General features: G+C 37.9%; 1 protein-coding gene across 1 annotated transcript in view; it reads left to right on the top strand.

The window, feature by feature from the left end:
- The window catches only part of LOC139123617 (uncharacterized), a 108,003-nt gene extending 96,278 nt beyond the window's left edge, over positions 1-11,725 (top strand). Inside the window, exons 2-6 of the mRNA XM_070689781.1 lie at positions 5,189-5,491; positions 7,065-7,367; positions 8,344-8,646; positions 8,971-9,273; positions 10,974-11,725. Of these exons, the coding sequence (XP_070545882.1) occupies positions 5,189-5,491; positions 7,065-7,367; positions 8,344-8,646; positions 8,971-9,273; positions 10,974-10,984 (1,223 nt within the window). The 3' untranslated portion in view covers positions 10,985-11,725. The remainder of the gene's footprint in view (positions 1-5,188; positions 5,492-7,064; positions 7,368-8,343; positions 8,647-8,970; positions 9,274-10,973) is intronic.
- The last annotated feature ends 459 nt before the right edge of the window (positions 11,726-12,184 follow it).

The raw sequence follows: 12,184 nt of genomic DNA, 5'->3' as shown, positions 1-12,184 counted from the left end.
AAGAACTTTGATACCACTGGGGAGGTAAAAAGGATAATTTATATAACGAATAATGATAAAAAATGACAATCATTACCATATTTCGCAAATAGAATCAAAGATCCTCAAGGTTATTTGACTATATGGGTATGCAAAGTAAGAACCTTGATATAGGATATGAAAATTTGTACGTTCAGAAGCGTACATTTGGATTTAACCTGACGATCGCTTTCGAAGTGAATTTAGAGGTCTGATTGTATTTTAAACCACTCTGGGCGACGTTCTTATTGGAGTCGATAGACCGAAGAGCAGTACATATCATACGTCCAGCTGGTTATACTTCTTCACAATTACGCCTACCGCAGTGCAACGCACATCGGCTTACTAAAATTCCAACTGTAATCGGAAAGTTTTTCGTGTGAAAAAATCAGGTCATTGCCTTCGAAAACAGTTTAAATCCACGTAATTATCCTTCTCTTGTTTCTAGGTCCACTTCAAAACCGAGGATCGTACAGCGAAGCTTGACCTTGCGGTCGCTTCCGTCTTCATTTGTTCATCGACCATTTTGAGTTGAGCTAACGACGGCCGACAGGTGTAGTACGCACGTTTTCATTAGCGTATAGAAAGGTCACCAAATAGCAATCAGCAATTCAGGTATCCAATTGAATCGTCAATTGCAATTCCGATTTTATTGAGGCAGTATACGCAAGACCGAGCTGCATCGTAGTACGAGGCGATCGTCATAGTCTTCTAAATTTTGTTTCACATAAAACCGTTGAAAAATTTGATTACACAGCTTGTGAAACTTGCCGTATCATTTCAGAAGGTAAAAAATATTTTAGCTATGAAAGAGTTCAATTTCCAAAAAAGTAGCCTGCGAAACCGTGAGAATAACCGGTCAAATTCGCCGGCTGCCGGCTCTTAATGAAACCCCTGGGTGTCGAAAACCTCAGACATCAACTCTTTTTGTTTCGTTTTTCCGGAGCATTTTGAAATGTGTTGAAGGTTCCGTCATTCGTTTTGAACAAGTTGATATCCCTGCGGTCACACACATGGACCAAATAGCGTTTTAGTCAAGCAGCTTTATTTGTCATGTGTTCGGGGATATGATTTACAATCCGATAGTTAGTTCGTACATTAACTTTGCAAGCCAATAATCAAGGCACTTCAACTGATGGCATCCCTGGTTCGCACCGACATTCTTTCGTTCAAACTTTGCTTGAATTGCGTGGCACTCATATTACAAAGTTCCTGTGTTAATATCGAATCCAGTTGCATTAATATGACTTCCTTCCACTCAAAACTAAGATCGAAATACTTTTTGTGGTCCGTGATCACAGTTCCGGTCTCAGTGAAACTTTAAGCACAACTGAAATCATTACCGGAAACACAAATATATAGAGAGTTCAAGGTTGTCACCTAATATAGCTAGGGGCATTCGAATAAAATTCGAGTCTGATGTTTAGGCCGAGTGAAAAGTGATATAATGAACTCGTTTGGTCGATTATGCGTTAAAACACTTGGGGCTACTCCCCTCGTGTTCTAAATGCACAATCGCCCAAACTCGTTCATTATAAATCACAAACCCACCGAGGTTGTAAAGCAGGTGTCAATCACCTAAGACTTATATGATAAGTGATTGTCCATCTACCTTTTACAAAGAATGTGACATCGGGTATAAATCTAAAAAGCTCATTGCAGGGCCTAGTATCATATCAGATGGGATTTGCCAACATTGTTGAACATTAACGTAAGGTGTGGCAGGGGAAAATCTTTAGTTTTCAAAAACCCACTAGGAATATATTTCGAAAAGAAAGCAATCCACAGAGCAATGTTTTAAGTCAATTCGAAGACCTGTTGCTGGCGCCACGGACACGAATGTATGAGATAACAAGGCATTAGACATAGATTTTCAAAGCACCGTCATCAGTAACACGGAACTAATTTGGGATAATTGGATTTTCATATTTTTCAATTTTCTCAAAAGTGTGAGATGCCACAAAGCTTAATATCTCAATATTGCAAATTACTCATAAAAACAAGTGTGTAATGTAAAACGAAAAGCAGATGTGATTACATTTGTAGATCAAATCGACATTACTTCACCATCCAATTATGCCAAATTAATTTCAATCGTTTTCAGTGTGTTTAACTCCTTGGGTATACAATCATGGCATCACAACCGATTTTGTAACTCAGAAACAGAGCGACAAACAAAGTTGACATACACGGACCAACAGCCACCTGTTTGTGCGGAGGTAAATGAGACAACGTCCAGGTTTCGACCTAGTGCCGCGTTCAAAGTCCAACTTTCTGTCTTAAGTTGCAGTACATTTCCAGTCATTTTCTTGACTTTCGAATTCCAATGAAACACACAAACAAACTAACAACAAGTTCTCAACACACACAAAAGCTCTACTCACCAATGTATATCTCGCTGGTTTAGAGAAAGATTTGTCACTCTATGTTGACTGGTGTAGCATGTGTCAGTGTCTAGCTGCTGCTATACCACTCAACAATGTGAAGTGTTCAGAGAATATCGATAAGATAATACATGTATTTTCTCTTTCATTGCACATGCGCATTGGCATGTAAAAGATAGTGGAGGCGTGTCAATATAGGAAATGTTAGCTTTGCTTGATACAGGTAGGTAAACACGCAAGCTCGTGTCATAGGTAATAGTAATAAAAATAAACCAAGGGGTTAAAGTTAAAGATTACAGTCATGCGTGTAAATAAAATGGAGGGTCAACGTCAGATGATGTGAAGGCTACTCTAGAATTTCAGTTACGTTCTGGACACAACCTAAATTCACTGCCCCGCTCTTAAGTCTCCTCATACTCCCTCTGTTAAATATATATATTATGTTGCCTTCATAAAAATGGTGAGGGGCTGGAATAATTCACATGAGGCATTCGAAATGCTGGGGATAGTAAAAGGGGAATTGAAAGTTTGCTATGTCTATAGGGGACCTAAAAATAATTTTGTTCCCGACATTTTAATGTCATGATCCAAATGTGGTAATAACTAAACAAAATCTAGAACAATTTTGTTGCATTGTTATGACTTTTATCTCAAAAAAATCTAAAAATGTATGAATGCCATTGGATTTTCATAAAAGCGACAAGTTGGCATTGTAATGGAGCAGAATCTGCAACTGTTGACATTTGTTTCAATATCTTTGAAATACGGATCCGCAAGCTGTTATCAAACATCTGGTAGTACAACTGTGCAATACATGTTTATTTTTTTCTTAACGTGTATCCCTACGGCTATATTGATACATTAAATGGGACTTGAAAAAGTTTGAGCGTGAAGACTATGGGCGCCTCGGTGATATTAAGGTAGAATGCGCCTGGAGGACAGAGAGTCAAACTCTAAAACTTTACATTCTTTTCTGTTCTACCACTAGTTGGAGCTCATTTTAAAGCTCTTAGTTTAAGAAAAATTGCACCGTCTTAGATTTCTTGAAAATCCAAAATTTACTTTTTCCCGATACAGCCAATACTAGGATGACAGCCATTTTGAATTTCGATTATCGGTCAATTTTGAGTAATTTCTTTCTTTAGTACCACTCTCACTTTCCAGGCGCATAGTACTTTATGACCAAGACAAGACGGCAATGAACAAAATTGACAAACTAGTAACATCAGCTTGTCTTAGGTGAAACACTACCTACCCTCATGGTTCGAGATACCAAGTTTAGTTTCCGTATTGAGTTATGCAGAGTAATGACGAGGCGGTTCAACTGGTCACAAATCTTTAGTATGTTTACTCCTTTAACACAATACTAATAAATAACCTATCAATAGACTCTATCGTCCGAAGTTATTTGCATATCATGTCATTTTGAATTGTTCTGTATAGGCAGACACACGTGATCCTTACACTTAATTCGGCATAATCTTCTTGCCGTCTCAGACAATCTCGTTTTCACCTTCTTTTTTCTTTTGTTTGTCAGGAAGGCCACATATTAGTATTCGGGGTATTTTCTTGTAGCTGATACGTCATAATAGAAGTCCCATCATGCTACACTGGCAATTATTCCAATGGTGCAAAAGATATCGTCCGCACGCAAGTAAGGACGATTTCAGTGGATTAGAATCCAATATTTAGCATTGTGGGCAAGGTTTGCGACATTATTTGGCAATGAAAATTATATGACATTCACAACAACAAAAAAACAAATTTATAAAATTCATAATTTTGCCACGTCGCCTAGTTCACTTCTGATTCTTCTCAAAGTTTCCGGTCAAGAATATATATGTACAACGAACTTACGTTCTCTGAATGTTAAACTTAAGTTCATTTTTTATTTTCTTTTTCGCTTATTTTGTGAGGTGAAAAAGTTTTCGAGTAATCTTGAGCAAATGAGGGTACACAAAGACTGTGACCTAAACACCAGTACCGCCTTCTTGGCGCTAGTGCCACCTTTTATCTTTGCCAACTAAGTGACCCCTGCACAACACTGGTCAACATAACAAATAGCGGTTTAATGGGGATAGTGAGGGGGACACGTTAGTAAACATCGCGAGAACAGAACCTTTTGGGTCATATCTCGCTAATTTATTGGTGTGTGAGTTGAATTTGGCAGCTGTTCAAATCAGTCGACGCCAATGAATTGGAGCAAGATTGTCTTTAATTCACACACTCATCAAAGCATGGGACATGCACGACTAGCTTGCTGATGAAAAGTAGTTCGGTTGACATCATAAGGGGGCCACGTCTTCAAACGTGCCAAGGCCTGTGGCCTTCATTCATTCTCGTTGAACGGTTGTAGACACTTGCATTGCAAACCGATTAGGAAGACGTTATCCGTCTCTACATCATTTCACATTCACAGAAAACAAAATCGACATTTAATAGTCAAAAATGTTAACACAGAGTGACGGTAGTCAAACACAATTTTGGAAAACTGGATGGTGTATTAATGTTGGTTTAGTCAGCAAATTTAAGCCCATTCACTTTTCTTTTTTGTAATACACTTGTTTTCATGAGTAATTTGTTAAGTTGCAACTTTCAGCTACATTGCACCTAACACTCTTGATAAATTTGATCAACTGAACGATCCAATTGTCCAAAATAATTTCCAGTGGTGTTCCTGATAAGTGCGGATAGATATAAACTCCCCCATAAGTCGAGGGTCAACATAGACTTTCGTCAACAATGCAATACTCATGCACACAAAATCATTATTCTCATTGAATTAGCTTCGGATTTAGAAAATCTCGGATGTTGGAGAGACACCGCAAATAGAGCAATATCATCATTGGAGGGAAGGGATTATAGACTAGATGGGTTCTACAAATCAAGAAACGATGCCATCAGGAAATGCAAAGAAGCTGCATTGACACGTGGGTTCACCATATTTGCAGTGCAGGACGGCGGATGGTGTGCATCCAGTGTTATCGCGCAAGACACATACAAGAAATACGGACCAACTGACAACTGTGCAGGAGATGGCATAGGCGGCCCATGGGCCAATGATATTTATAGAATAAAAGATGCCCCTGGTGAGTATTGTGGCTTTTATCCATTATTGTTAAAGGTTATAAAACCTGCATTTTAACCGACTTGGCTGCTATTACCCGTCTTTTCATCATTTACATTCTCAGAAACAGTTTCCTGACTTTTAATAATGTAACCAAAAATTTAATACCAGTACTGGTTATCAAACACATTTAAGGTGGAGCTACATGTTGTCAACACAGTTTTTCTCAAAGTAATATTTCTCATCAATGATAACAAGGAAACCCCATCATATTATTTAATTTCACAAATCAGAGACTCCGAAGATTAGTATGGTAGCAGTAGTTTACTTGAAAGATGAAGTGGGTGTATATTTGGGGTAAAAACCTCAATTTTTGTATTAATGATACAAATTAATTTAAGTCAAAAACTTAACACTATTTTCTGAAATGTAATATTTAACTTGAAAGAAGAGTACATGTAGAAAAAAACGACTATTTTATTTTGCATTATTTATCCTCATTCAAAAATGGCAAGGGTTGAAAAACTGACTACCAAAAAAGTGACGAAAATCATGATTCGTAAAATTCAAGTGCCTCTTGTTTAAAATGTAAGAACTTCATTGCCAAACAAAATAGTCATTTTTTAAAGAGCATTAAGAGAACACAATGTGAAAATTTCAGGAAAATTTGACGCAGCCAGAGGGGAGTTAAATTCTTTGTAAATTTTGAAAATGGGAGGAAAAAGAAGCCAGGAAATGAGGTGATTTGCATTCATTTGCATAAATAAACACTTCTTTATCACGAAACCTACGACTTCTTGACAAGCTAAAAGGTGAACCTCACCAACATTTTAATCTTGGGTTAACATATTAATTAAAATTGAATGAATATTTGCAAAACCGTGATTTTTGAGCAAAATATGCTGTGTTGGGTGCAGCCTCCCCTTAACATGAAAAATACTAAAAGAGGAAACCTCCCTCTGGGGTCAACGAAGAGTAGCACTAACAAATACACTCTCACATTTAATGTGTCTCTTGTTGATAAGCTTGTCCTTCGATGGCTACAGACTCAATAGCTGCAAATTTTTTTTCATTATTATCATGGTTTTAATTTTAAATCAAAGGTGGTTCGTGCAAATATGTTACCTGAATGACGTGTATAGATTTATCACTGCTCGCTAATTTGGACATTGCCTAAGTGTTTAAACAAGTTAAATAATAAGCGGGGTACCGCATTCATAAAATGGAGCCCCATGGAGACGTACACAAGTACAGTATTTCCTGCACATACACATCGTGATCATATCAGAAACAAGCATGATGCCATTTACTTGAATGCACAACACATGATGGCCAACATTTTAGTGGTGTACTCTTTATTTTGTGTGTCACATGATTAGTTTTTGAAAATGGTGGGAAATCTAAAATAATGTTAAAATGTTTAACTTTACTTGCCACTTTCAACACTTATGAAAGTGTTATACACTTTTTCAGTCTTTATTGGGTGTTATTCAAAGAAAAGTCTTGGTAAACTGAGGATATATTTGGATCGGTTTATTACATATTCGCAGCTATTGGTGCTTTATTTGCTTCTTTCAATATTCTCATTAAATTAGCTTCGGACTTAGAAAATCTCGGATGTTGGAGAGACACCGAAAATAGAGCAATATCGCCATTGGAGGGACGGGATGATAGACTAGATGGGTTCTACAAATCAAGAAACGATGCCATCACGAAATGCAAACGAGCTGCATTGTCACGTGGGTTCAGCACATTTGCGGTGCAGGATGGAGGATGGTGTGCATCCAGTGTTATCGCTCAAGACACCTACCAGAAATACGGACCAACTGACAACTGCGCAGGAGATGGCGAAGGCGGCGGATGGGCGAATCAAGTTTACAGAATAAAAAGTGCCCCTGGTGAGTATTGTGGCCTTTACCCATTATTGTTAAAAGGTTGAAAAACCTGCATTTATCCGTCTTGGCTGCTACTTTCCGTCTTTTCATCGATGAACGTTAACATGCTCAGAAAGCAAAACTGCCTGACGTTTAATAACATAGGCAAAATTGTTAACACAGTACTGGTTGTCAAACACATTTAACGTGAGAAATGCTACAAGAAGTAACCTCAATCAAGGTTTTACGTCGAGTTTCCCCAACAATCACACTCTCACATTTAATTTTCTCTTGACGATCGGCTAGTCATTCGCCGGTGGTGGCAGTCCCCGGGTTGGTGGGTACCCATGCGCGTTACCAAATTCACGGAAAAGGGGGTGTTTTTCTTCAGTCATCTCGGAGATTCTAGGTCCGTGAAATCGAGAAAAAGGGTACTTTTTCAGAGTAACCTCCGAGATTAGGGGTATTCCTTTCATAATCTCCCTAGGACACTAAATCTGGTATAGTCTCACTCACAAAGAAAATGAAAAACAGTACCGTACGTTTGTATGTACATATGACGTATACATGCCCATCACTTAGGGTCCATCCCCCCTAAATCAACACGAGGGACAGTAGATGATGGGAGGTGTATTGTCACACAGGAGCCAGCAGAGAACTGCAAATCCAACGGATTAGGAAGTGATTGTGTATGAATGTGACTAAAATCAGGTGAGGACAAACATTTGTGATATATGTACATGTATACAAAGTCAACCTCCAGGGTCAACCCTGGAAGTCAACATACTAACCTCCTAGATTTCGAAAATAAGGGTATGTTCTTTACAGCTTATTTCTCCAAGATTTGCCACAAATAGGGGGTGTTTTTCTCAGAAATATTCTAGGAAGGGGGTTCTTTTCAAACTTGGGTAACAAGCATGGGTACCCATCAACCCGGGGACTGCCACCGCCCGGGTCATTCGATGGCTAATAGTATTGCTACTCTCATTATTCTCATTAGCATCAGACTTAGAAAATCTTGGGTGTTGGAGAGACACCGCAAATAGAGCAATATCGTCACTTGAGGGACGGGATTACGGACTAGATGGGTTCTACAAATCAAGAAGCGATGCTATCAGGAAATGCAAAGAAGCTGCACTGACACGTGGATTCAGCACATTTGCGGTGCAGGACGGCGGGTGGTGTGCATCCAGTGTTATTGCGCAAGACACCTACAAGAAATACGGACCAACTGACAACTGTGCAGGAGATGGCGAAGGCGGTGGATGGGCGAATCAAGTTTACAGAATAAAAAATGCCCCTGGTGAGTAATGTAGCCTTTACCCATTATTGTTAAAAGGTTGAAAAACTTGCATTTATCTGCATTGACTAATGTTTTCCGTCTTTTCATCAGTTAATATTCTTAGAAAACAAAATATCCTGGCGTTAATAATATAAACGAAAAGGTTATCGCAGTACTGGTTATCAAACACATTGAACGAGAAAAATACTACAAGACGTAACCTCCTTCTAGGATCAACGAAGTGTTTCACTACCAAACAAACTCACATTTAATGTATCACTTGTAGATAAGCTTTCCCTTCAATGGTTAACAGTATTGCTTCTCTCATTATTCTCATTAAATTAGCATCAGACTTAGAAAATCTCGGATGTTGGAGAGACACCGCAAATAGAGCAATATCGCCATTGGAGGGACATGATTATAGACTTGATGGGTTCTACAAATCACGAAACGATGCCATCAGGAAGTGCAAAGAAGCTGCATTGTCGCGTGGATTCACCACATTTGCGGTGCAGGATGGTGGATGGTGTGCATCGAGTGCGGATGCGCAGAACACTTATCAGAAGTATGGGCGGTCTACTAACTGTGCAGGTGATGGTGAAGGTGGAGGATGGGCCAATCAGGTTTACAGAATCATAAATACCCCTGGTGAGTTTTACACTTATTTGTATTGCCATATTTTATGTTCAGTTTTTTTCTTCTCTTGTTGTAAATAATACTGTATTAATTATTCTCGTCAAATTAGCTTTGGACTTAGAAAATCTTTTTTGTTGGATAGACACTATGAATATATGAATAGGGATACCTTCATGTGCTTTCTATGAAACTAGTTTGTTTTCTTACTTCTTCTTATAGAATTTGCCTAAATGACTGGTATTCGGACTCGAAAAAAAGATTACAAAATTCATTTGATCAGGAACTTCTGGGCTCATTTTGAATCTTAAGGATTAACTTGTACACTTTTTTATTTTTTGGAAATAAGAATAAATAAAACTTTTTCCCGAACAGATCACTAAGGGATGATGGCCATTTCGATTTTAAGTGTCAGTAAATTCAAGGTCATTTTTAATATGTAATCCCATGGAATTTTTCTCTGTATGACGTCATTGTATACGAATGATTTTCGCGGAGGCGCACTACGTTGAGCCGAAGGCGAAATACGTGACACGAGTATACGATGACGTCGAACGGAAGAAAATTCCATGTGATTATATATTTTTCACATGAACAGTCTTCTTAATCTTTGTTTGATTTGGAGGGATCAAAATTATTGTCAAAGATAGCTAAATTATTGTTGCGATCAGAGTGTTATTTCCCGGGATTTCTTTCATCTAATGAGTAAAATGGCCCATCGCCATACAGATATGCAACTGTTTACTGGGTAATATGATATCTGTTACTTATAAGTTTCATGCCTGCAATCATCGGACAGATGTAGTGAAATGATTCTTAGCCCGTCGCTCTCTTTCATATCTTTGGGACGAACCATTCTATTTGTAGGTGGTGTTAAAATTTTGATAAATAATATTTGTTTTGGTGGCGACATTTTGAAACAAACTCAGAGCGTTTTACAGCGTAGATTTTTCAGCATTGATAATGTGCAGCTTTTCTGATATACAAAGATGACATCGCTTGCTTATGTTAGAGTAGCTCGATGCTTTGTTAATAATTTACCACGAATTTTAAAACCACCTACAAATAGAATGATACGTCCCAAAGATATGAAAGAGAGCGACGGGCTAAGAATCCTTTCACTTCATTTGCCCTATGATTAGTTGTGAAAAAGGTGGTGAACAGTTATAGTGTAAATATTTGAAGCAGTCATATACGTGTTGATCATTCCGCCTTTCCGGAATTTATCTTTACAACTGTATGACATAGCGCGATGTCATTTATTCATGAGCTGTCATTACTATAAATGAGGCCGTGTATTTCAGTCAAGAACCCACGTATATATCCGTCAATCTCTATCTCACCTCCAGTTAGTCATTAGCCTATATATGTTCTGTAGCATAGTGTACAATGAAATAAGATATCATTTTAGAATTATATTACTCGCTGCCTCCAGTCTACCTTGCACGCCTTCAAAATAGGAATACCAGCCTTGCTGGCCCTACAAGCAACACTATGATCGGCAATACCATTATAACTCCGGACATATCACAAACCTATGTAGTTTGAAAGAAAACACCAACTGAAATAGTTTTTAAACGTAAAAGGTGAGAATAAAACAAAAGATCGCGGTGCTGTCCATAACAATTATACCTCTAGATATTTGCACTACCTGTCTTTGGCTAGTCTTTTGCTGGTTACTGATATTGGTGTTTATATTCTCTTCGTTCTATTAGCTTCCAAGTAAAAGAATATCGGAGATACCAACAACTGAGCGACACATCATCCTGCCAGGGAAATACATTTTGCTGATATGCATCGATGAAAGAGGGCACTCACAAAACCTGTTGTCGAATTTTATATTACTTCTCTATAGCAAAATACTATAATTGTCGATGATCAACGATGACTTATTAGGTAACGATTCTTTCTTTGGTCACTTTCCTTGCACGGAGAGGCTGTGTAGGTCCGGGTTGGCCACTGCCAGGGTGATGGTAAAGGTGGCGCATTGGCCAATCAGCGCCACAGAAATCTACATGTATCGTAAAGTCTTTGCCAATTTAACGCAATGAATGCTCCAACGTCATATTTAGTTATAATGAGTCAATTTTCATGTATGTTTTCCGAGAATGTTAGATTGTATGTAATTATGTTTTGTTGCAACAGTAACAAAACTCATGAGATTGGGAGCAGAAATTTCAGAAACAAAAGCGAAATTCGAAAAGATCTTTAAAATACAATCACCAGTAACTTTAGTTCACTTATTTGTTGTTGTGGGTACTATTTGACAAATTTTCTTTAGTAACGTTGGTTTTGCAACCATTGACATATTCCCGTTTTCAAATCTCCTGAAATGCAAATTAGCAATTGCCTGACATTTAAACAGCTGTCTGTAACCACTGTCCAATATCTTAGTTTAGGATTTCTCGATATGTATATCTAACTAAACAAAATGTGATATAAAATAAACAACATCAATGAAATAAAACTGCCAAGTTTGTTGCTATGATCTCTGTTGAAATAACCATTGATCAGATCTTACACAGTCAGTTTGTTTATACCTCACATCTAGTCAATGCAATTAATCATGCATATAAACATTGATTAAACTAAACACATACAAAAATGGCCTTCTTATTGTTGCTACACAAAATTCACGTGCAGAATTTTATTCAGATCCTATGAGCTGTAAATAAGACATTGCACCAACAGACAGACAGACAGACAGCCTTTTCAGAGCACATGTGAACAGGTAGGCTAAAATAATTGAATCCATGAAGATATTTTGTCCAATTCCAATTCGTAAATAAGACATTGCACCAACAGACAGACAGACAGACAAACAGACTTTTCAGAGCACATGTGAACAGGTAGGCTAAAATGCTTTCAATGAAAGATATTTTTGTCCAGTTCGGCTTAATTGTCTTTGAACCAGCTGTTCATAAAC

This window comes from Ptychodera flava (genome assembly GCF_041260155.1).
Source record: "Ptychodera flava strain L36383 chromosome 23 unlocalized genomic scaffold, AS_Pfla_20210202 Scaffold_23__1_contigs__length_28996876_pilon, whole genome shotgun sequence".
In the NCBI taxonomy this organism is placed as follows: domain Eukaryota; kingdom Metazoa; phylum Hemichordata; class Enteropneusta; family Ptychoderidae; genus Ptychodera; species Ptychodera flava.
This window is presented reverse-complemented; position numbering and strand designations above follow the sequence as displayed.